The 26823-nt window shown below is 42.3% G+C and overlaps 1 protein-coding gene across 1 annotated transcript in view; it reads left to right on the forward strand.

Annotated features, from left to right (window-relative positions):
- The window catches only part of LOC146204677 (uncharacterized), a 66138-nt gene that overhangs the window by 22725 nt on the left and 16590 nt on the right, over nucleotides 1–26823 (forward strand). The window contains exons 3-5 of the mRNA XM_084589387.1: nucleotides 1870–2055; nucleotides 13322–13459; nucleotides 21569–21677. Coding sequence (XP_084445513.1) covers nucleotides 1870–2055; nucleotides 13322–13459; nucleotides 21569–21677 — 433 coding nt within the window. The remainder of the gene's footprint in view (nucleotides 1–1869; nucleotides 2056–13321; nucleotides 13460–21568; nucleotides 21678–26823) is intronic.

Genomic DNA, 26823 nt, shown 5'->3' on the forward strand with positions numbered 1-26823 from the left:
GGGCGAGAGGCACTTAGGAGCACAATTGAAAGGGCTCCTCCACCTTTTGCAGTGCTGCAGATATCTTATGAGACGAAGTATAGAGTTGCAGTCGGCAGTTGTGCTCTTCTTGCGACCGGCCTTTTGCACCTTGGCTGCTATTCGTGCACGTTGGATATTGTTTTCCAACGTACATTGTAATCCAACGTTAAACCTAAGTTGGATAATATTGTTAAGGCTTTTTTACAAGAGCAGAGAAAAATTTGATAGATACAAATGACAACCTACACTGTGTGTGCTATTTTGTTACTTCATATTTTTTTAGGTAACGATCAAACAGCCTCTTATTTATATCTAGCGATTAGACAGCTGCATTTGGCCGTCTATTGCAAGCCCCTTTAGATTTACTACATAAATGACTAAGCAAATATGCATAAGCCATTAATGCGACAAAAATAGCCAGGTGATAGACTGCAAAATGTAGCACGAAACCTTTTATAAACTGCTAATATATTTGTTACTCAGAACGCCAACGGTTATATAAATGTCCAACTAACGAAACACCGATTTATGTGGCTAATGTGCAAATGTGGTACACAGCAAGGTGCAGCACACAGCGGCAGTTCTATTGTGAACCGCCGCGCACGGTGCATTTCCACTCGCAAATGCAGGCCTGCCTTTGACGCATGTAAGCTTCTGTTTCTCTAAATGTGCCTTTCTGTGAACACTTTCAAATACACACGTTATTTGCAGTTATTAGGGACATTTAGAATAGGGGGACCCAACCGATTAGGGGGATAGGGTAATAGCGGGGCAACAATGTGCACGCGCGGAGTGCTGCGATAAATAGGCTAGGGGTGCGGCAATCACCCTGGGCATGTGCACTAGTGCCCCGCTATTACCCTAGTCCGCTAACCGATAGGGTCCCTGTATCCTACATCTTCGTATTTTCTTCTATAAAAACTAGCCAGAGGCACAGCGCTAGATCGGTCGTCAAGGTGAGCTTTGGATGCCTCGGCACAAAATGGTGGACAGTGCCGCCACTGAATTTGGGTGGTTGTTGGCTCCGCCCATCCGCTAAACTTTCCCAAAGGGGATATATGACTCTGGTGTTTGGTAGCCATGTGACTTTACCAAGTTTACTTTCTTTGCATTTTTTATGGTGGACAGTGCCGCCACTGAATTTGGGTGGTTGTTGGCTCCGCCCATCCGCTAAACTTTCCCAAAGGGCCGATATATGGCTCTGGTGTTTGGTAGCCATGTGACTTTACCAAGTTTACTTTCTTTGCATTTTTTATGGTGGACAGTGCCGCCACTGAATTTGGATGGTTGTTGGCTCCGCCCATCCGCTAAACTCTCCCAAAGGGGATATATGGCCCTGGTGTTTGGTAGCCATGTGACTTTACCAAGTTTACTTTCTTTGCATTTTTTGAGTAGCTAAACCTGTTTTGAGCATAAGTGAAATTTCTTTCAAGTGATCCTTTAATTAACAGATAAAACTTTCATGACTGTGTTAGTGTGCTATGGCTTCAACTCTACGTGACCAGGCAGTTTTTCAGTGTTGGTTGGTTTCTGTAGTGCATGGCACATTGCATTAGCATTTGTTCTGGTGCTGAAATTACATTTTGACAGCCAAATAAGTTGGGGATAGAATTGTGAACACCCATAAATTTTGTAGTAGCACTCATCTGCTCATTCGTTCACACCAGTGTCCTATTGCATTTTTTGGTTTTCTTTTCACACTGGCCATGTTCACAATATTGTGTGAATATGCCAGTTAGATATTGACAGCGTTGCTAGAGCAAACATGTATTGTCTATTGTGTTTTCTTGGTTAGTCCCAGTATTCATTTGAAGACTATAAGACTAATAACATTGCTTTCTCTTCAAGTGTCCCTCCACGATGCCAAGATCAAGAGGCTGAAATCCTTAGGCATGATTGAAGCTCTCTCTGACCTGCTGGACTGTTCAGATTGTTTGACACGGATGGCCTCGGCAACTTGTCTTACTCGGCTGTGTAAGCTGAAAAGGGGTGCCGAAGCTGTTTCTGAAGCCAACTGTATCCCAAAGGTTCGAGGTAATCAGACTTGTTAATTTTATTTTGTATGGCATGAGGGTCTGGTGAGCTGTACTGAAGGTTAATTATGGGATATTGAAGTAAAGCAGGTTAATTGGACTCATAATCTTCACTCCTGATGATTTTGTTTAAAGGCTGTCTTCAGGTGGTATTATAGAGTGGGTGGGGTTACATAGTTGGCAAAGAAAGCACTGTAGGCCTTTGGACATGAGTGGCCATAGCATCAAGAAATGCAGATGAGTGCATGACAGTGACTTCATGGGGGAGGGCAGGGTCACCAAGTTAAACTTTGTTTCCTTTTTTTTTTTTTAACTGGTTGCAAAGAGCACGTAAGGAAATTATGAAGTTGTTCGTCATGCATTGTTACATTTGCTTGCTCACTTTCACTGTCGAGAAAGCTGCTGTGACAAGTTAGCACACCAAGTAGGTAGGAGTTTTGTGCATTGAATTGTAAATGGATTGCAGAGCTTAGTATTGCCCTTATTTGGTGATAGCTGGGGCTGTCCTAAACAAGATTGAGCTGCGGAACTTAAGTTTTGATCCAACTTAAGTGTGTTCAAGTTTAGTGCATGCTTACTCTTTGAAAGAGGTATTTGGGATGTCAGCACAGAAATAAGTTGTCTGGATAGCAGAGGTAAAGTGCTGGTATAGCATATACGCAGGGTTATGTTTGAATGAAATCTGACAGGAATATAATTGGCCTATAAGAAATAGTCTGTGGGATTACAAAAGCTAGAATAATGATGGAAGCTCCTGTCAATGTCTTTGTGTCGCCTCCTGATGTTCAGTATGCCTTCCTGGTAACAAATAGCGCTACTATCTAATCTTCAAATTTATGGTGTTTGTTCGGCACTGCCACATTCTTGTCACACTGCTTTTATTTTGGATAGAAGAGAAAAATATGATTCGTTCACGTGTAAGTATATTGAACTAGGCTGACCACTAAATGCTATGTCTGGAGGAAATCTGAATGCAAGCTGGGGAGCAGTTTATGCAGAAGCATGAGCATCACGACATACAATAGAGGTGGTGAAGTAGCATTGCAGGCACAGAGTTGCCAAGCATACTTTGTAAAGCAAGTGTTAGTATTTGCCATGTGTTCCAAGAAAGATTGCAGAAAAATATTACACTCAACAAAGCAAACGTGAAATACATTCTTTTTCAAACTTGATGCAATTGTATTAAAAGATAGCTTGCGCTGTTAGATCAAGATCATTTACTTTCTAGTAGACTTGGCTGCTGACGAGTCAAATCTCTGTTTTAGAAATCTCACTCTGTGTCCAGTATGCAGCAGGTAGGACTCCTCCAGCACAAATTTTTGTTCACCTGATAATAGTGGTATTGGTATTTAAAGACCGTTTTGACTCAATTTTGGTTAAAAAAAAGAAGGAAAAGAGAAAGTCCATTAAAGATTAATGTATCATATGGTACAAATCTAAAAATGCTTGTAGTGACCTTTTCAAATTACACAAGTTGGCATGAACATGTAAAGTTTCTTTATTAAATAGTGCAAAAACCTGTAGATATTTTAATAAGTGGCATCACTCATTTCCTGTTGGTGTAGAAAGATTTCTTTACATTTTTAAATTTACTTGTGGTTTGTTGTCATTACTGTGGTGGAAAAAAATAGGACCTCAAAGAATCTGCATGACCTAATTCTGTCACAGAAGTGTTAAGTGCAGGAATACAGTGGAGCCCACTTATAATGAACCGGACTGTCACATAGATTGGTGTTCGTTGTATCCGAATTCTGTAATATGTGCACTTGTCTATTAGTCTATTACAGACAAAAGGACATTGTCAGACAAAAGTGCCATTTACTTATTTGAAAGGTGCATTGTGCACATTTGTTCCTTTATTTAGAGCAGATCCCATAAGCTGCATTTAAGCTCTCAAGCTTAGTCTCTGCGAATGAGTCGCTTTAAGGATGCGATTAGCTTTGAGGCATTCAGGGAAAATGATGGAGAGCTTAGAAGCTTGTCTTCAAAACTCGAACAAAATGTAAGGGTTGAGCTACAAAGCTACAGCAAATACATGCAGAATGCTCAGCATGGTCAGCCTTGTGTTAACCACTCCAGAAGAGTATTGGATTAATAATTAAGGTACACCTCTCTGCAGCTGTACTATCTTGATGCAACATTTTGTGCAGAATTTATTCATTTAAGGCCTAAAAACCAGATAGGAACTGCCACTTTGTCAGAAGACCATCTGCTAATGTCAACCTGCTCGACACAAACGTCACGCGCTTCGTCGTGATAGTGCAGTGGTTAAGATGCCCGACTACTATGCTGGAGTACCTGGGTTCGATTCCAACGACCGGCGGCTTTGTTTTGATGGAGCTGTAATGGAGTGGCATCCGTGTGCTGTGCGATGTCAGTGCTTGTTAAAGAACCCCAGGTTGTCGAAATTTCCAGAGCCCTCCACTACGGTGTGTCTCATAGCCTGAGTAGCTTTAGGGTGTTAAACCCTACAAACCAAAGCAAACAAATGTGACGCAGACTATGCATAGCAGCAGTGCTACTGGCAGTGATCCGATCTACAGGTGGCACAAGCCTCATGAACAAGTTGACCAGCAAGGCATACCTCAGGACTGCTATTCAAATTTCTGAAATTGCTTTTTTTAGTTGATCACTGGCAGTGTGCAATAATTTTTTTTTTTTCAATGCTGCCTCTGTTTTATGTTTACCACATTCTAGACTCTTTGCCCAGTTAGCATACAGCACGCACCGGTTCCCCTTATAGCCTGTCAGTGCATGCTTGACCAGTGATTAAATGCCAATTCAATCCGTATTTTATTGCTTTTATTTCAGGGAGGTTGAGATGAGGGTATCATGGGAGCTGGCCTTGCTCTTTGATCTGAAGTTGGGGGAGAGTTTATGACGTTTTGTCATTCATTATAACCGAGCATCGCGGACACGGTTGTCCGTTTTACCTGAGACATTGTGCCATAGCTCTAGTGTATAGTCTGACAGTAGTTTCACTTTTGTTCGTAATAAGTGAGCATTTGTTATAACTGCAGCCGTTGTAAGTGGGCTGGACAGTAAATACTAATAAGCTGAATATAGATCGCCATCACTGTGCCATTTTTACACATGAACAACAGTGTGAATGACATGTAAACACTTCTTTTTTTGTGCAGATCTGTGGCTAGGGTACACTACCATTCACTTGCAAACGGTGATTAGGGGGTCCTTTTCAGTATTGGTATCGTAAGTACTATTAATTGAGTGGTGGAGGAACAAAATTTTCTTTTTTTAATCCAATATTCTCAGCATCAAACATATTTCTTGCGGCCAAACGAACATCAGCGTAGCCATGAAGAGCCACACTATTGATTTTTACTAAGAAAAAAACTGGATGGTGCTATACTCAGTGCCCCTTTAACATTTTCCTGTTCGTGGGAAAAGGGGTGGTTTTTGGTTGGTGTCATTAATATTTTTTTGTCTTTAACAAAACTTGCTTGGTACAAGAATGTCTAGTATCAAATTGTAGAGGAGGAATTCCTCTTCACAACGGTATTAGTGACAATCAACATATTTATTGAGTAAGTGATGAAAAATTAACTATCAGCAAAAAATTGTAGTTCAAAAAATAAACACACAAAAGTATAAAGTTTCTTGACATAAATAAAAAATAAAAATTTTTCAAATTTTTACAACAGGGACCAATGCAACATTGCAGCAAATTCTAGCTTTCTGTGTACAGTATTCGCTGAGTTAGGAAAGAAAACAGTAGTTGAGGTTGACTATGCCGAGGTCGACCCCTGGCTGTTCTCTAGCGGAAAACACGACTCCCTGCACTACCAGCGGCAAGTAATACTGCCCAAAAGACGTCACCCTGCAGTTAAGAGTTATGACCTTCAGAACAGTGATCTCCTCCGATCAGCGCTCAGCAAAAACAGAAGTTTTTGGGGGGTGAAAGTGAAACTTATCGGGACATGGCTGTCATTATTCCGGGTCAGTTTGACGCAGTTTCACTGTCAGTGCTAAAGTCTGAAGAGTTGAATTCGTCTTCCAAGTCATCACTGCTTCTGTTCGCATCCAAAAACAAGCTTTCCAGTGTGTTAACTTCTGTGGAAACGCACTGTTTCTGCACAGCAGGAGCACGCGATGTCGACGCCATGATGTAAACAAGGAGCGCCGATCACCTGACTCTGGAGACCATCTGGACGGGCACGGCACGGTGGAAAAAATAAAACCAAAAGCAAAACTGAAGGAAGGGTTCCTCTATTTCCCACTGGATAACGCCACTTGTCAAGGAGCGCTTCGAAAGTGGGAAACTTCAAATCATGAAGGGCTATCAGTGGGAATAGGTGTAGACAGTAAAGTGTTAAAGGGGAGCTCACAGACTTTTATCAATTGCCTTATTTTTGGGTTTATGAGATCACCATTTTTTTTTCCGAATTTTTGTTGTCACAATGGTGTTACTTACATGCAGCAAAATGTCCTACGCTGCCATGCATCATCTTTTGTCATGCCTAGTAACTGTGGTTTAAAAAATACCGATCTGTAAAAGAGGAAAAAAAAAATCATGTTTTCAAAATTTTATAACCAAAATCACATATTCACACCATAGCTGGACTGACTTTGCTGTATCCAGTCTATCATCTTTTTAGTTTCAGTTTCGGCATCAAATCTGTTTGCCTTTGTGTTCATTGTGCATGTTCTTGGTCATCATGATGCTTTCTGCAAACTTGAGGGAGCTACGGTGCAGTTCGACATGAGTGAAAAAAGCTCAGGTTTAACTTTGCTAAACCTAGTTAGATGAAGCAGAAGCATAGTTTTGTTTGGTTTTGCTTTGACTAGGCTTAGGTTTAAACATGGGCAGACATGGTTTTGCGGCATATAATTGCTGAGACTGGAGTCGAGGACACCGCCAACTACAAGAGGAAACACGTGATGCTGTATCTGCAGTAAAGTTAAATGGTGGTACATCATAAGTGGTATTATTTTTAAGCTATAAAGTGAAAGCTCGCTAATTTGAACATCGATAATTCGAAATTTTGGATGATTCGAACTCCACTTTTCAGTCTGGCATACTCCATAGAAGTCTATGTATAAAAAGTTCGTTAATTGAAACACAAGTCGGTTCTACCACAAATAATTCAAACTGCGCATTGACATGTCCGTGAACGCCTGGTGCTCAGCACATAGCCACTGAAACACCCCTGCGATAGGGCAGCACAATTACGAAGTTGCGCATTTCCAAAATAGGGAGAGAAGATAAAACCTGCTGAAAACATGGAAGAATGGGTAAAGCCAAACCGTTGCCATGACCGGCGTGGCAGCCAGTGGCAGCGTAGGGTAGGGGTTGGTGGCACAACGGCTGCCTGCTCTCTGTTCCATATATAATGTCCAAGACTTGTAACAAAATATTCATTAATTCAACCACCGTTAATTCGGAAATACAGATAAGTCTTACTGATGACGTGGTGACAGCCAATGCTTGAAGGTTCTGTCGTCGCAGGGGTGCTATAAATCTCGCACCAGTTAGGCCGAGTCCAAGTACAATTGGCATTAAAGGCAAAATTCATACTAGCACTCTTCAAACCTGAAATTCTTGTTGTGGAGTTGATCACGCACCTCTAACGTGTATGACTAAACGACCTTGTCTCAGATAATAGGCAGCAGACTACTTAGTTTCGGTTTTAGGAGGTTTGCGCTAGCGGCATATACAGTAACTCTAGTTCTCACCAGCCCGCAACAACGGCAGTGGTGGTGGTGAAAAATGTTTATTATCAATGCCCCCATTCAAGGCAGTAAACGACGACTGTATTGGCTGTGCATCAACCAGCTAACTGATCACAGTTGCGCGGCGTTTTGGACGCTCTATTGCGGTACTGAATTTTTTCCGAGCTTCCATCCACGCGGTTCTTTCACTGCTCCAAAAATGTGCGCTCGTCAAGTTCTGATCGGCGTGTCATGCGATGAAGCTTCATTGCAACACAGGCTGCTTGTGAAGGGGGTGTCGCCATTATGGTGTTGCACTGTGAAGGATGCTGGGGAAGCCCACACCATTTTCAATCAGTTCTGCTTTGATGCTCTAGAGTTCACACGTGATAAAGCATTGATGGGAATGTGAAAAATAATTAGTCGCACTATTCTCTCTAAAAAGCAGGTGACAGTTGCCCAAATTTTTGCCACTTAACCCTTTGAATGTCAAATATTTTGAAAAAACTTCACCCCCCCAGTGTCGAATTTTTTTAAACGCTATGCGTTTAGCGCAGTACCTATATAGCAAAAACGCCGCAGGATGGAATGTGGCCTCAGTACCCGTACAGCAAAAACAGTCAAAGGGTTAAGTGTACAGTAATGCAAGAGGTTTTTGTCAATCTTTTAAAGGTCATTTGGTAATTCAAACTTCACATATTTTGAACTTTTTTTCTGGTCCTATGAAGTTCGAATTAACAAGCATCTACTATATGGCAAGACTATGACTTCTGGCTCGTTAAATTTCAAGCGGCCTGCCGGGTCAACCTTGGCTGATACATGGCGTAGTGAGTCTTTCGCCTCAAACATTAACAGGCTGGTATAAAACACTCCGGTTGATGAGGTCCAAACTAGAGAATAATCTGTGCACGTTAGCTGCAACAAGCATGTAGTATTTTCGTTAAGCTCTGACAATATCTCCTCAGCATGCCTTATGCAGAGGTGTGACTTATATGTGAGCTATTGCAAACAAGTTGCTGTTTACAAGGCCTGTGACTATTGTCCAGAATATATGATGTATTTTTTTCCCAGCAGTTGAAAGCTCCTTAAGGAAACAAATGAATTCTCATCAAATTTGAACGCAGTTTTGAGGTCCAAATGTGAGTACTGCAATTTGGTTGGACTTGTTGGCACTGAAGGAAAAGCCATAAAAGTAGGACAGAAGACAGTAGAGACATCACTGCTCTCATTTGCAATTTTCTCTGACCTCTATATTATTTTCACGATGCTTTCTCTTGATATGATGCCAGCACTACTCTGTTTATCAGTATAAATGGGCTGGCTGCACTTCCCTTGTTGTGGTGGAAAAATTTTTCCATTCATATTATACATTTCCCTGCATCATTGTCATACGTCTATGTGTTGACCCAGCAGCAGTTTGAGAATCAGCTATAGAACTGTCTCTCAGACTACTTTACATATGCATTGGGTTGCACTCACCCAGATAGCCGTCCGAGTAATTTATGTATGTTTTACAGTATTTATTGCGAAGTTGGCCAGTGCAACTAAACAACACTCTCATTAATGAAGGGAGTAAAAAATGGCACTCTGCATCATCAAACGCTGGTGTCAGCATTTAAATGTATTGAGCATGGAGATGGAGCAGTGATAATACTTTGTCTTTTCTCTTCGTATCCTTGCATTAGGCATTGCCATCTATGATTTCATGCACTTACATCTAGCACCCTTAAGGCAACACTACCTGCTAATAACGTGCCCTTATAGTCACAGGACAGTTTTATGCTTTATGCTGAAGCTATGAGTTGAATATAGTGCATGTATCGTTGACGTGACAGCTGAGTTTTCCGAAGCATTAGGCAAGGTTCTCGCTCTGTGTTGGTCAAGTGCTGGATCATACCTGGCTAGAAGCACAAGGAGAGTTTTCCCCCATGTATATGAATATATGCCCGATTAAAATTTTGGCATTGGTGTCAGTATTGTTTTCAGGTCAGGAGACCACAGGTTTCCAGCATAGACAAAGCCATCTTCAAGGCAACATTTTTCCGTTCACTATTCTTCACCATACTCACCTCCTTTCCCCTCCCCTCCCCTGCTTTTCTTCTTTGGTTTTGAAGAAAGGAGAAAAGGGCGATATTTCCTACCCCCTTTTCTATCGACTGCTCGTGCAAGACGAAATTGGGTGAGAAGAAGGTTAAAGATTTGCCGTTACCTTCTCTGACTCTTCCCACCTCCTTCCACCATGTCTCCTTTTTATCTAGGTATGCCTACACGTTTTCACGCGCTTCCATTCAAGGGTATCGTCTGGGAGGTGAGGGCTTCTACTGCATGCTGGTTGGGAGGTTTTGTTTGGCGTATGTTAGCCACCAGTTGCTTATGCGCCAAAAAAAACTGCATGTAACTAATATCTTTGGAAGCAAAAGCCTATGTAAAACTTACCAGTGATTACCCTGCTGCCCAGACCAAGAGAAGTGTACTTGTTGAAATGTTGGCTAGCAGACTGATGCTCCCCCTCAACTTTTATTCTGCATCCTTTGACTAGAATGGCCTTGAAAGTTCTTCAATATTCTTGAATTTCCTCTTATGTCTAATGTGTGAATCTCGAACATGACAGCGTTAAAGGCCTTATTCTGCAGAAAATCTGGCATTGTTATCATTGTGAGGAACGAATCATAGGACGCTGATTGGTTGCATGTTGTGTGATGTCATAAGACTACTACAGTAGACTCTCATTAATTCAAACTCGAAGGGACCCCAGGATTTTGTTTGAATTATCAGAAATTTGAATTATCGGAAGTTCTCGCATATATGGCTCTGAGCAAGATTACAGTGCACATTATAATTAAGTATCCACTTAAATCACATTTTAAGCACTTCTACTCTTTTATTACACAATAAAAACAGCAGAGGTGAAGGATCCAGAACAAGTTTATTGGAAAGCTATAGCTGACTAGACTGTTTGAAGAAATCATGAATTGTTGATTGCTTCTTCTTTACATGTGCATTCAGAACAAAGTTCTCTATTCCAGTAAGAGCAGCCAGTTCTTTTTCAGAATTTTCTGCTGTAGTCAGAAATTTCCGGACCCCAGCAAGGTAGTTGAAGGCTTGTGCTGCTTATCACAGAGGACTGCTTTTCTGATTCGTCCTCTTCACTTTCGCTGCTGTACTGTGCTGGCAGCACCTCGGCTACCAAGTCGTCCAGAGTGTCTTCCCTGCACAAGCATAGGTTATCGTCAGCAGCTGCAAATTCACTGAGGTCAGCAGCTGTGCTGTGTGCTTGGAAGGCAGAAAGCACTAGCCCTGCATCATCGCTTTCCATTTGGAGGCAGTCTTCATTTTCATTTTGAGTGCAGTCAAGCAAAGTATCACTGCTGTGGCCTGGTATGCAGAAGGCATGCTGGAAGCAGTTCCATATCGTTGCTGGCGTTACTGCACTCCATGCGTCAGCTGGCATTCCCAGTGACGACAGCAATGTTACACTGTAGGACATGGAGTTGTTCATGCATATTAGCATCCTCTTAAGGAGTAGCTTCTTGTAGTTTGTCTTCAGACATTTGTTCACCTCCTGTTCCAGGGGCTCGAGAACAGCAGTTGTGTGGCAATTCAAGACGAATTGCCTCCATGCCCTCCACATCACCATGAGCGGGACAGTTGTCAACAATCATCAGCACTTTTTTTTTATCGCGCTTGAACACCACGTCAAGTTTCTGTAGCCACTCTTCAAACAAAGATTACGTCATCCACGCACGTGAATTTGCTGCATATGAAACAGGTAGAGTTCGGACGCCTTTAAAGCACCCCGGATGCTTTGATTTGCCCACAACGAAAAGTTCAGGCTTGTGGCTACCATTCATATTGGCACAAACCATGACTGTGAGTCGCTCCTTGCTCAGATTACCGCCGGTACAACATTCCCCCTTGCGACACAATGTTTGCTGAGGCAGGCACTTGAAGAATAGTCCCATTTCATCAGCATTATAAATATCAGCCGAGGAGTATTCAAGCAGTAGGCTCTGAAGATGCGTCTGCTGCCAGTCGGTAGTAGCCGCCTCATTCACCGCTGCCGCTTCTCTACTTACAATTTTGAAAGTGAGGCCATTTCGTTCCTTGAATCGCGACACCCATCCATCACTACACTTGAAATCGTCAATTCCAAAGCGCACAGACAGTTCTTCGGCCCTCTCTCGCAATATCGGTCCACTTACTGGCAGATTGGAGCTCCAAGCGCACTTAAGCCAAAGAAGAACCGCTTTCTTAAGCTCCAGGTGCGCTGCCTCCTTAATTAAGCCTTTTTCAGTCAGGAGCAAAACGACTTTCGTTGTTTTGCAGCTTGTCTTTCGCTTTCACAATAATCGTCAGCATACTTTTCGTTATCCCATACTTCAATACCACAGCAGTCTTCTTTGTTCCAGCCTCAACTTCTTCTATGGCTGCCAATTTTTCTTTCACAGAGAGCGTCTGATATTTCCTTCGCGGAGACATGGTGCTACCGACGTGGGCATCCGACCAGGGAAAGAAAAGCACGAGCGGTCACGTGATTCGCAGTCGGCCGACGCTACTCGCATCAGTTTGGCATACTTTTTTTCTTTCGCAGTTTTGAGAGTTTTGACAAGGGCAGGGACAGTCGTCTTTTCCACAAGTTTTGGGGGTTAAGTGTTGTTTTAATTTCGAATTTTCTCCATTGAACTGGCTAGCAAGCCTCAATAAGTTGAGCAGCGCCCTTCGGGAGGCTTTTGTTTTGTTTCGACCGTTTGTTTGTTAGGCTCTTCTTCACTTTCTTTTCTTTTTTAAGTCATAGTGTGCTTATTTTCACATTTTCCACTGTTGTAGTGTTATAAGAATTCAGATTTTTTGCCAGTGGCGGAAACGATAGCCGATACTTTTCCGGTATGGACAAGCAAAAAGTAGGAATTAACCAAATTGTGGTGTTTGAATTAAGCGGTGTTGAAATACATTGAAAACATGACGAACCAACCAAAAAAATTTATTTTTCTTTGAATTAACCGAAAGTACGAATTATAAGAGTTCGAATTATCGCGAGTTTACTGTACATGACATGGCAGAAGCTGCCAAGTCAGGCTTGTTTTTTTTTAGGTAGGAGGATGAGATGAGAACTGAGCGTATCGGGACTCTTGGATCTTGTGTGGGACAAGCCACTCCAAGACCATGCAGGCACATTTATACGGCTTGGTTAGCAGGCCTTTAGATCCTTGTCCGGTGGTTTTTCACATAATGGGGCAGCTTATGACCATGTGCTAAGGAGTATGTGTGAGATAGCAAAAACTCAAATTGAGTGATTAAGCGAGTCGCAAAGTGCATATACACAAACAACGATTTACAAGAGTAGCTGCAGACAATAATCATGAACACTACCACATCATAACCTTACAGGGGACGCACAAGTATCCTCACTTTTCTTCCCCTTTGCTTTCCTTCATTGATGCCTCTGGAAGATCAGTGTGCCCGGTAGCAGTGTTTGCACAGGGTGTGATTGGAAGTCTTGAGTGTTTGGAGGTTGTGTAATTGGAAGACTTTCAGGCTGAGCATATGATGTTTAGGCTTGTGGATCTTTAATGCTTCTGCTGTTGTTTTCCCACTAGGGCGTTTGAGGAGATTAGTTGAACAGCAGCAGCGTGACCCTAGTTCTTTGAGGACGGAGGGTGCACTTTTGGTACAGCTCTTGGATGCTGCATTTTCTTCTAATGAAAGGTTATGCCATCAACATGCTGACACGGGTGGTAAGCATTCTACTTTTTATAGTGCTTGAATTTATTCATTTTGTTTCATTTCTTATGGTTCCTTCAAATAAGCATTACAGGTGTACCGAGATCAAATGTTTGGCTGTGGGGTAAATATAAACACTAATAAAACGTTTAAGCAAATTGAATAAAATATTTGGATAGTTCAGGAATGAATAGTGAAGTTTGAAATTTACAAAACATAGCTAATGCATACCTGCCAACCCTCCCTATTTGCTCTGGAGACTCCAGACTTTTTACTGAACTTTCCAGTTGTATGACCAGTGCCCTGTATCTTCTGATAAGTTGCCTCTGCCCATGCAAGATTAGTTATTGAATTCAGCATTGCGGAATCTGCAGCTGCATTGTAATCGCTAGCATCACCATCATTGACTGATTGAAGCCAAAGTTGCTGTGGTGCATTGCATTTCATGTTTGCTGTTGCAGTTGCTTGCATGTGTGTTTCGGGTCGCACACGGGTCGCAAACAGATAGTCGCAGACGTTTTTGTGATATTATACTCCTGATTTCCATGCTTCATGACATTTAGAAGAGGTGAACATTTTTCATTTGACATAACATGTGGATGTGACATCAGGGTGTGTTACAGCAGCAGAGCTGATTTAAAACTGGAACTAGAACTGGATTCCACCCCTCAGTATGCAACAAAAGCCTACGTCTGGCACTGGTGAATATCCACTAATCTGGACCATGCTTAGAGAAAAACTACTCAGATTTTCGAAGCTATCGACCTTATGCAGAAAGTGGCGTCCCCTTGCACTGACCACGCGTGTTTCTGCCATGTTGGGGAATTCTTTCTGTATGCCGCAGTTTATGGTAGTACCGGATTAGTGGTGCGAAAGTTGGCATTTATCGTTGTCTAAGGTACCAAAATATTGCTGTGTACTTTGATGTACACAAAAAGGAGCTAAGGATAACCTGGGAAACAAGAGAGTGCCAGCTTCGTACAGTTTATTTTTACTAATGCGCAGCATTATTTGGCTCATGCATGTACGAAATGTGTGAACGCAATGTGTGTACAGAATGCGTCTGCAGTGGCTGTGCAGCTTAAGTTCAGTATAATATCCACAAGTGCTATATCGTTGGATAACTTATGTCGAATAAAATTGCAGTTTAGCAATTTTGGGTGTCCACTACATTAATTGGTTAATCATCATTAAGTTGAACTTTATGCGTAGATTATCTTGGGTAAAACTGAACAAACTAATTGTATATCTTATTATTGTTGATTAGTTCATTATGACTAAATTGAATTTTGCACTATGTCATGAAGTCACATATTATTGGATAGCTTATGCCAAATACAGTTGTACTAAACTAATTTCATATCTTAATTATTTTTGGTTAGTTGTGATGAATTGATCTTCATGCTACATAATCAGGTCATATATCATTAGATAGATTACGTTGAGTAAAATTGCATTGGACTAATTTAATTGCAGGTCTTAATTAAGTACAGTAGAACCTCATTGTTTTTTTTTTTAATGCAGGAAAAAAATGTATCACCCAGGAAAACGTAGCATTAGAAATGCCTGATTTTGAAAATTTTCACTACTAAATGAGGTACAAAGGCATTTAGAATTGAGACTTTCACTGCATAAGAATGTAAATTAGCATTTATAGACATTGAGTATGCACAGCTCCTTTTTTAGCTCTTGCAGAATTCAGTCTGCATTTGCGTTGCCCTAAGCGCAGAAGAGATTTAGTAACAAATCCACTTTGTAGAATGCAATGATGAGCCGAAATTGCTTATTTGGTTGTTTCCGGATGCTTTGCCACTTTACACCAGTGATATGTGGAGAAGCGACCACGATGGCTTACAGCCACCGTGTTTTTGCTCATACTGCGGCCCCCGTACCCGGCCCACTTGTATGCATGCAAATGGTTGACCCCTATGCCCTTAAGGCGCTGCAAAAGAGCCACCGCGTTTCTTCTCATGAAGTTATGTTTTCGCGGCAGCGGGCACCTCACATCATTGGCTTTCTTTGATGCTTTGCCCCTTTACACCTAGGCACTGCAGGAAAGCAACTGTGGTGGGTGAGTGTAACTGATCAGTTTTTCTTGTCACAAGCGCACGTCAACATATATCCGGTTGATTACAAAACATATTATACGACCGCAATTTGTCGAAACTTCGAATTTAGTAACCAGGAAATCATGTTATCCAGGAACATATTAACTGGAATAAAAATGGTGTAACTCTGTGGGAGATGTTTCATGCCCGCAAGTTTGAACGTATGAAATGGGAAATTGTATGAACCGGGAAAGTACCAAAGAGGTTTTACTGTACCATAATATATTAATCATGATTAAAAATTGAACTGTACGCTATGTCATCAAGTCATATGTCATTGGATGGCTTATATCGAGTATGACTGCACTACACATAATATTTGTAGGTGTTAATCAGGTAAATACTGGTAATCAGGTAAATACAATTGACTTTAGGCTACACTGTGAAGTTATATAATGGTGAAAAGATGAACTACATAAAAACCATGCAAAACTGATAAAACCGAGCATTATCTGAGCGAACAAACTCGATGCAGATTTCTTCATGCCATGCTCAGTAGCATGAAAATCTCCAACTTCTTTCTGCACTGAGAACATGGTGTTATTTCTTCAGCTTTGGCATGGAGCTAATCTTCAACTTGCTACACACAGACTTGCATGACCGATACAAAGGAATTTGCATCTGTCAATGCCATTGTAGGAAGGGTGCTATGTTCTCGCAGGCACTGGATTCATATCATCATCGGCAGCAGCTTATTAAGGGGTGCAGTCTAGGTGATAATCTTTGTCACTCAGGCACTGGATGCAAAAGAAAACAAGCCAATATGCTTGGTCTTCTGGATGTACCACAAGCATATGATGCAGTTGAACATGTCATTCTCTGGACAAATCTGAGGAGTGTTGGTTTATCATACAAACAACTGGAAATTCGTGCAGCACAACAGTAAAACAGTGGGACAATTCTAAGTCAAAGCCTGTGCCTGTAAACAGTGGGCTTAGCAAGTACGTCCCCTGTCACCTTAAAATGCTTGTCGCAGGCATGGCAAGAAGATTATAAAATTGTGAACTGAGCTTTAGTGTGACATATACAGAATAAGCAGGCACACAGGTAAGGTACCTCCCAGCTTTATTTTGTGCAGATGGCATTGTCATCATGACCAAGACCGTACAGGAACTCCAGATGATCCTACAGAGTTGCTCTGAGGAGGGACCCCGCTTAGGCCTGGATTTCAGTCCCAAGGAGTTGCTGACCATGATGGGTCACAAGAGAAGCTCTAGCGATGCAGAACGGTTAATACAGCTGCACTGCTAAGCCACACAGTTAACCAACAGGTGCACCTGCCTACCTTGGTGTGGACAAGCCAGGGAGTGAAACCACCTCCAGTCATGTGAGGATCAGATATATCTGAATGCAGTGAAGAAGCAGCCTTATATTACGTCTACCGAATGGTCTGGACATTAAATAGGTTCAAGGTGATGAGAGCGCTGTGGAAACTGGTGGTGGTACCACGACTGGCTTTTGACAGTGCCATGCTGCGCATCATCAAGGATAGAAAAGCTGATCAAGGATGCATCATCAAGGATAAAAATTTGCTCCACGTGAGCCATTCCTTAGCCCACATGAAGCAAATCAGAATAGCTGAGGAAAACAGGTGGTGCTGTGCAGCGCTGACAAAGACAACACTGCTGCTATACTGCAGCTTCAAGACAGACATAAAGAAGAAAAACATGCGAAAACTTCAGAGGCAGTGGACTCCTGTGCGAGGGAACAAGTGGCATGCTGCGGACGTGGTCATTCCGAGCCAATTACATAGAAGGACTCGATACGTAGTGGCTCAGATGTGATGCAGTGGAGGAAGCATTTCAGCATATGGTCATCGATAACCCCAAGTTACAGCCCTTGCCTGTGACAACACTGACAATGCCAGTAGCACAGTCTTCACAGCCACCCAAAATTCCTTACGGACACCAGTGACTCCCACGAAGGCACTTGAAATGGGGGTGGGACTGAGGCACTTGGCCAAGACGAATGTGGTGGAGGCAATGAAACATCGCCTGGAAGTCTGGCGGCAGACTCAACAGCAAGAACAATTGTAAACTAGGCCCCAAAAACGTTTTCATCCTCTGTACCTCTCTCCTTTTTCTCTTTTTGTATCTGTTTAACGACCTGATCCAGTACGCTGTGATCCCTTGATATAAAAGTGAATGCTGCATCAGCAACAGCATCATACTCAGCTATGTTTGGCTAATATTCACGATACGTGTGTCTGGTCATCATAATTATTGTGATTCCGCTGCACACATGCACAACGAAATTGATCAGTATGTATGCAGTGAGCTGGTACGGTTCATGTGAATACAAAATGCGTTATGTTCAGTGGGTGCCCAGTTGGGGATTTGGCTTGGCTGCTCTTAAACTGAAACTACTGCTTAAGGGGATAAATTTTAATTAGATTTTACTGTACTTGGATGACAATTAAGCTTACAGAGTGTTGCACATTTCTAAACATTTTCTGCAAAATAGAGATGCCGCTAGAGATACAGCTCAGACAAACAATTCGGTCTCTATTCCCATTGAATCTCTGCTGCCAAATGCATTTTGCTGAAGTGCATATGCAAATTGAGAGACAGTGCACTCTGTGCATGGTTCATGTCTAACACTCTCTGATGGTGAAAGAGGGCCTTGGACCAATGAATGATGTTTGTTAATGTAGTCACAGGTGTAAAACCTTGGTGAGCATTAGTTCTGTGTGCCGATTCGTTTTACTCCTCCACTGTGGCGCATGCCCGTATGCTACATATGATAAGCCTGCCTGCTTTGCTGGCAGATGCCAAATTTTTTAGGAGTCTTAACCGAATGGCACGTGAGTTGGCTGAGGCATTCTGTATAAGAAATAAGCTTAAATATTGTATAAGTGACCCATCAATCAAATTGTATCAGGAGGAAGGCAAGTTTTTTGGACTGCGCATAGTGTGTGATATGACAGCTTAAAGCTATAAAAAGTGCATTGTTTTTGAAATAGTCAATTTCGAAATCTGCGCTTGTTGTGTTTCCTTCTCGTCAGTGTCTTTTTAGGTGCAGTACCCCCTTTATTTAACTGATTTTGAATAGGCTGTCTAATTTTATGCAAAGGAAGTCCTTAGTCGCTCATGCAATGTGTTATGTAAGGTTTTTATTCTGAGCTTTTAAAAGTTATGCTGCAGGGAACTTGGTAAAATCAGGCTCTGTTTTAGTTCTTACTCAGTTGTTTTTGACCGAGGCATTGTGCAAGAGCATATATTTATTTGAAATTTTCATGAACTATAGTCAGTGCCACAGTTGAGCCAAGTACTCAGTACTTTTCCTGTAACTAGCCTGGGTGCAGTAACAAGTTTCTTTGATTGCACAATTGAATTGTGCTGTTTCATTGAAGGTGAGCACCTAGTTTTAGCTGCAAACTTATTAGTCGATGTAAAACAAAGAACTGATGACGAACCACTGATCGCATCACAGTCGCTTCTACTGAGTGCGTCTGTACTTCGGGAAGTCAGAAAAAATGCGAGCACATCTCTGGCTTAATGCTGCATTGTTACTAGTAAATAAGACTTTTTTTCAAAACCATTGCTTGATGCTGAAGGCTGAAATGGTTGTCAGTGCTTTTGCTTTTGACTGTGGTCTGCTTGGGTATCAATTCAGGAAGCCAAGCCTGAGTACTATTTACATGTGGCCATCACTAGAGTTGAGCAAGCAATGTCCTTGTATGTACATGCATGAGCAGACTTCTTTGAGCTGCCGGAGCGTTAAGGTGCGGAAGAACTCCTAGCATGCAACAGCTGTGCTTAGGCCAGTGTGCTCGTTCCTTGCTTTTATTTTTATGCAGTATCGCTTCAGCGCGAGCACAGACTGTGAAATCCAGCGCCTGCTATAAAACTTCACTCCATTGGCTCTGCAGAGGGCCACATCTGCATATTGAGACAAGAACTTGGGGCCCATCCTGAGAGGTACTGTGGTTAGGTGTGGGCTTATGATCCTGCTTTTACTTGCAGGTAATCCAATTTCTAGGCGTGAAAAGGTAAAGTGCAATTCACCAGTAGGGTCACCAATATGTAAACATATGCTTTACTGTCGAGCTAACTTGAGCTGCCTCACTGCTCTTTATTATTTTTTTTTCTTGCTTGCTGGCTCCTAATTTCTCTAATGCGCTCGTCTTTTGCAGCTGAGGTCTTTTCACTTCGATGTATTATTTTGTGCGCCATTCACAAAATTCTCGAGAAGGAACACAATTCTCCAGAACAAGCAAGCACCAGTGTGAAAGTATAAAATGCAGAGAAAGAAAAATATATATTCAAGGCTGGTACATTTAATCACAGCTTGGGTGAAATATTGTGAGGGTTACGGGTACATCAAGGCTGCAAATAAATCAACCAGCTATGATTAAGTGAAGGAAACAAAGCTATAATGGGGGCACTGAGTCATTTCCTGGAGGAAGGAGGTTGTCTACCTGAAAATGCCACAAACACATGACTATCGACATTGTGACTGCCTTGCCAAGGTACAGTTTCTGCACTCAAAGCTGCGTGCTCTTCGGGCTGTTGGCAGCAGGTATACAGTGGAATGGTGCCTTCCGGCTTTAAAATCTTGTTGTACAAAATTCGTATGGCAAGGCTGTGGAGCTTTCTTTTTGCCATGACACTGCTTGGAGAACATTCGAAAGTGGTGACTACGCAGCATCAGCAACACGCAGCACGAATCTATCTTGCAAGACCTCTATGTGGCGCCAGGGGTGTGAAGATTGCTGATATTTTCGTTAACGTCTGATTTTGCCGATAAAGCACCTGTAAAGGAGCCGCAAATGATTCCACATGCTGCTGATCCTTCTCGGACTATTTCATGACACCACCCTGGTGGTGTTGTGATGTGTCGATTTCATAAAAATTGCCAATACAGTGCTCTCACCTCTTTGGCACAATTTGGAGATGCTAATAAATTTGTGCTGTAAAATGTTTTTGTACGTAAGTCCTTATGGCTTATAATTACTTTTCTGGGGTGTATACTTTTTGTAGGCGTTTTTGAACTGTCTTCTTTGTTTTATTTCTAATATTGACAGTATGGCGTTGTCAACGCCTATAATGAGAGGATGAGCCCGCTTCAGTGGCTGGGGGGTTAAAGCATTTGGCTTCAGAGTCGGAGGGCTAGAGTTCAGTCCCAGCTAAAATACCCAGTTTGGGCGGAGTCAAAATGCAAAAAGCACCCATATGTGCTGTTGTATATTGTCGGCAGTCTAAATTAATGCAGAGCCTTCCATGAAGGCTTCCTTTAAATCTGACCTGTGGCTTTAAGACTTCAAACCTCTACAAAAAAAAGAAAGAGAAATTCATGGGAATATGACATAGACATTTAGTATTAAGTTCGTCTGCAGTCGTGCATATTCAGTTTTTTTTTTTTTTTAAATCATGTCATCCTCTGCTCTTTTATGTTCCAGATACATTTCTTCATTATACCAAAGCATATTTAACAGCAGGAAATAGGAGTTCTTGCAGTGCTGTGTGTGTGTGTGTGTGTGTGTGTGTGTGTGTGTGTGTGTGTGTGTGTGTGTATGTGTGTGTGTGTGTGTGTGTGTGTGTGTGTGTGTGTGTGTGTGTGCGTGCGCGTGCGCGTGCGTGTGTGTGTGGGCGCGTGTGCGTACATGCGTGCACGTTTACTTACTTTACCTTGAACATCCCACACCACAAGGTATTGACTTGATATAAAGATGCAGCAAGCTTGCTGAAGGATTTTGGCTATGTACAGTTGTGCATATTAAGAAGGATTTTGTTTCTGATGAATACAGACTTCAAAGAACTAAAAAGTAACATTGAAGGGGTACTTTTCGTCAAACTTTGCACACTGCATTATGAGATTTGCATGTTGGTTTTACTCTTATAGCCGTTTTGTGCATGTGCACATGCCTCAATCACAGTGCTTCATTTTGAGACATATGAAACCATTCCCATCTGATTTGTTGCCGAATAATTGCATTGTTTTATGAGCAAACTGCTAATTGTTTAATCTGTGGCCTTCAAACTCCTTCCTTTTCTTTTTTGCATTGCATTGTAGATGTTGCACTGCTCACCAAGATGCAGAAATGTCCTTTAAAAGGAAACAACTTCAGCCAAGCTGTGGAAAGTTGTTTGAACACATTGCGGAGTCTTCGTGATGAACTCAGGTTTGTAGGCTATGTATGCATTACAAAGCCTTATATAAACATATTGCTCTGAGTGTAACTATGATGATGTGGGCGGGTGTAATGACTTTTGGTTTTTAGTTTTGTGCATTGTAAAATTTGAAGCTTTTGACCAATACTTACAAACTCAGGGGCACTTACGGATGCCGGAGACAGCTAAAGGTAAAAACTGGGGTTACAGCCCGTAGGAACACATGTAAGCAAAAGTTTAAACAGTTATCCGATGTCACGGTGCGTCTCTGCGATGTCAACCCTTCATGAAAAAAAGCCCAATGTATCCTAGAACTGAATGCAAAAGTATGCAGCATCATTTTGAAGGCAATCTTTAATACATTGCACTGATCCCCACCTGGGGTACAGTGCAAATGTGCAACCCATTAAAACATGTGCAAGCGAAACTTGCCTAAATTTTTTTCATTTCACAGAGTACCCATTGAGACTACCATAACAGCTGGTGAATGCTTTTACGATGAATGTGACAAAGTATGCTACATAATGTCAAAGCTCACTTTCTAAAATGCTGTGATAAATGTTTATTGTGCTACTGGTGCACATACTTTAAACAGGCAAACTATTTGGCGGGTGTTTATTCGAATCACGCAAGAAATTTCTTGTGTAGTCCGGTATGCTGCTGTATGTGCTACATCTTCTTTTAAATACTATTGTTTGCTGTAGTTAGGTTTACATTGAAGACATCCTCAAACAATATGGTAAATGAACTGCACATAGTTGCAGAGGGGAGCATTGCAAAATTACCATGTTTACAGACATAGGTAACGCAATTGTGGACACTGGAGCCAGAGACAGCCAGGTGTATAGTCTATCGAGGTAAATGTATGTGTGTTGTGAAACTAAACATATTCCCAAAGGGTTCTCTACCTGCTGGGTGTTCTTCCGAATCGCACAAGCGTTTCTTGTAGTCAAACATGCTACTGCATGCTCTATATTTGCACTCTAAAGGCTGGTTCACATGCAAGCGATTGAGCAAGCTCAGTGGCAAGCGGTAGCGACACAGCGAAAATTTGCCATGTTTGAACTGAATCGCTCTGGCCGCTCGAGCTGTCGCGACAGCTCAAAACAAGTTTTTGCATTGCCGCAGCATAAATCGCTAGCGTTTTCACTTGCATGTGAAACAGGTTAATACAGTCGTTCAGAGTAGACCACTTAAAAAGCGTTGCATGAAAAGGCAATTCTCATACATCATTTTAAGCACACGAAAGGGAACCATTTACCCTAGTAGGTGACAGCACAGATGCCCCTGACCACTTTCAGCATCATTGAGCGCCACTTATGCCATCTGCTAATGTGTGAAGCTGATTTAGTGTGCTCTTTAAAGAATGCCTTCAGTGTAATGTCATGTAATGCTGTGTTCCCACCCTGTGCTCCCAGTGGGGGTGGCTCCCACATGCACATATTATAGCCTTAAAAATTACATTTGATACTTTTCTTGCGAAAGCAACATAACGCCAGGTTTCTCCCCGTCGCGTAAGTTGGTTGCCGATGGGCACGAATGGCCTTGAACAGCCGTTGCCTAGCAATCATTTCAGCGGCGCCGCACCGCTTCCGCTCACTCCCACCAGATGTTTTGCCTTGTTTTGCTGCAAAAGCAATACTCCGACAGCCAAAGCGAGACCTCGGGTGGCCACAGCTACGCCTCTTCATGTGCACGGCGTAGCTGCGGTCTCCTCATAAAAAATATATATATATTTATATTTGTCTCCACTGGGAGTCAAACCTCCATCCCTCGGATCCCCAGCCGAGTGGTTTAACCAGCTGGGCCATGCGTGGGCTTTTCTAGCGTGAGGATGATCGTATTTCGGGCAAGCGTGTACTCAGTAAGAGCGCTCACTTGGACCTCTGTTTTCATGTGAGAGGGTGACATTAGAATCAGCCTGCCATGACTTCTTTACCCCTATGCCACGGGCAGGAGCTGCCAACTCAGGTCACTGCTTTCATATAGGAGGGTGGTGTCAGAATCAGCCTGCCAGAACCGTTTGCATTCTCGTTACCCCCTAAGACACGCAGGCACATCCATACAGCTTGGTTGAAGCATTACTTTATATGTGAGCTGGTATCTCACGCTCTTGCGTCATACCCTTAAAGGATGAGATTAAGTGTCCCCAATAATGTGGCTCCTTACACTACTAGGGCGTGACAGGGGAATAATGTAGCAGGCAAAAGAAGCTTCCGCCGTTTCTTTCGCAATTCAACTAGGGTTAACTAGAGCTAAACCACAGCCAACTTTTTGTGTTCAATTCTAACATTGTTTCAGGTTTTCTTTACAAAAGGATGTCAAAGGTGCGCTCAGAAATAGTAAAACTTCTTTGAGAACTTCTGTTTACCTGTATCTCCGTGTCACCAACTTTACTTTGTAGCCCCAATCTGCCAGCCAGCAGCAGCGGTGCCACTGCACCTTGCTCATATCACAGATCGGTGTTTGTCTGTATACCAGTGCTTCATGACATGGTCACACACTGGAGCTTAATAGCTGCATGTATTTGCATAGTGAAAGTCAGTGTGTATCGCTGTGCATAAACTTTTTTCTGGGAGTTTTACCTTTTATACCCATTACTTCTTGTGACTGTGTTGCACTTTCTCTTTTCTTTTCATCTAACATGTAGCTAATGTAGCTAAACAAGGATAAACCTGCCTTGGAGTGTCTGTTCTCCCTGTTTTCTCTCCTATTCATTCAGGGCTTATGCGAATTCTTGGAAAAACCCTTGAATGTAGACTACAACAAAAAGGATAAACTGAATGCCGCCATTTTGAGAGTACTGTAGCGTCGTCTATAGGCACCACAGTGAAATGATGGCTCTGGACTGCCAAACGAGGTAGCCACTGGTATAGACAAGCGCCATGCTTGTAATACAAAGGTGGCGCTGTGATTGGCAGCGACGAGGGGTGTAGGCAAAGCTGCAGTGTGCCTACACTACGCCAAGTGAAACTGCCTTCGAAACCAACTCTTGCATGTGAATATATGCCTGGATAGTGGTTCTGTGCTTTTTCTGCCTTTTGTCCAGATGAAATTACCAGGTGGAATGCTGTATCAGCTTATTTCTTTGAGGCAGCAACATCTTGGCTATGGTAAGCGATAAATAATTAAATGAAATGAAAAACGAGAAAGCGCAAGATATACAAAATACTAATTGTTGAGACTTCAACTTCTGGGCTACATTCAAGGAGGAGGATGATGCCATGGACAACTAGAATCTTTTTCGTATGACAACCTTTAGAGGATTTTCTGCTTCTTCAAACACCTTACTCAGAAGAAAGTAGCAAATTACTGGAAACTTAATTCATACAGTTTCTTTGAATGAGATCGCTCAAACTCTGTTTTCGGTAACTTCGCAGAGTGCGCTGCCAATTAGTTGTTTTATTCTGCTTGATGAACATTTGAGGTACGTACCATGCAGCCAAGGTCACAGCTATAATGCCAATTTTGCTCTTTTGGCTTTATAGAAGATGTGCACAAGAGGAAATGCATGTGTATTAAATCAGTTTCTAGAGAAAATTACACTCATTCAGCTGAGCGATTTTAATTCATACTTCAGTTTTTTTTTATTTAAGTGCACATCACCTTATTCTGCTCATTTTGCATCCCTGGTACTTGATTTCACCTGCCATAAGTACCATTCTTATTCTGATTGATCAAAGTGTGTGGTACATTTTGTGTGTTCGTCAGGTTATGAACGACTAGCTCCCATAATAAAATTCAAATAATCTGGCAAAAACCATTGCTCATGACTTTGTAGAGATCTTAGCTACATTTGCTCGCTCTCTATACGACCGATGATAAAGAGTCAAGTGTTGAAGCTTGCAAAACTGAAATAGAGAAAAGCGTCCTGCTGCTTCCCAAGTGCAGCGCTGTTTTGATCATTAGTGTCGCACATAGCAGCTTGTTGTAACCGCTGAAGGTGACTGCAAGTAACTTTTTTGTCCTTTTCTGTGCGAAGAGATGCTCAGGCTGGTAGTACAGGTGAATAGGTCAATTCTGACATTGGCTCCCCTGCGTTCAATTGAGCTAGATCACGCGCAAACAAAATAGCGCGTCTAAACTTTTGTTGGGAACGGAACAAAACATGCACAAGCTGCAGGCTCTTTCGGTTCTGTTATGATAAACAACATCGACCAGTCACATAAAGTTTCATGACTGGTTGGCGTTACTTGTAATAACAATGCCATGCTGGTGATCGTTGTTAAAAAAAATTATGCTTTCTCGTGGCCCCAGCCTGGCTAATCTGATGTTAATTCCTTCTTCTGCACCCTGCTGAAAAAAACAAAACAAAAACGGGGACTTCAGGAAATCAGCGCAAATGTACGTGTTTACTCGCACTTGCGGCATGCCGCCTGTTTGGAAGATGGGGGCTGCGACAGATAATTGTAGAGTCCACCTAACAGTAAAACATGTTGCGTACTGTAAAGGTTTTGCTAGTATGTGGCATATTATTGGGCGTGCAAATCAAATTGGAAAAAGTCACAGCCACAGTATTTTTGCATACAGAGGTACCATGCACTTAACCGCACCATTTCCTCCACTTGTGGATGCTGTGCCAGCCCCTGCCATTGCGAGATCTGCAAAATGTCTTGCCGTGAGGCTGAAATTCAGTTTCAATGATTTCATGAGCAGCCAGACGTGAAAACTTCAAAGAAGCACAAATGTTCAAGCGCTATGTACCGTAAAAACCTGCATATAATACAAGGTGTAATTTCAGGATAGCAAAAACAAGAAAAAAGTGTTCATTCTCATTATAACGCGAGTGAAGAAAGATAACTAAAGTATTTATCTGTGCTACAGTTCGCTATTGTCTGTCCGACAAATCTTACGCACTTTCATGTCTAACGCAACCTCGCACCAGGCATCGAATAGTGCTGCAAACCTTCATGTGTCGGTTTGCTCCCTTTCTCGCGCCAACAAACTTGGTTGTAAAATTTTACGTACCATGAGGACGAGAAGAGCTCACATTTGCCCAGCACTCGGGGAAGGGTCCTCCTGCTGTTCTAAAATCAGTAGGCCACTTCCAGCTCGGACGCTGGACGACGGTACACGAGCCGTTGGCCACCATGAGCCTATTTGCATCTAGCACCATGCACTGGCACGCGGCGTGTGCGCCCAGCCAGGAATTGTTCT

The sequence above is a fragment of the Amblyomma maculatum genome, chromosome 1, assembly GCF_055883805.1.
Source record: "Amblyomma maculatum isolate TAMU_Amacu chromosome 1, ASM5588380v1, whole genome shotgun sequence".
In the NCBI taxonomy this organism is placed as follows: domain Eukaryota; kingdom Metazoa; phylum Arthropoda; class Arachnida; order Ixodida; family Ixodidae; genus Amblyomma; species Amblyomma maculatum.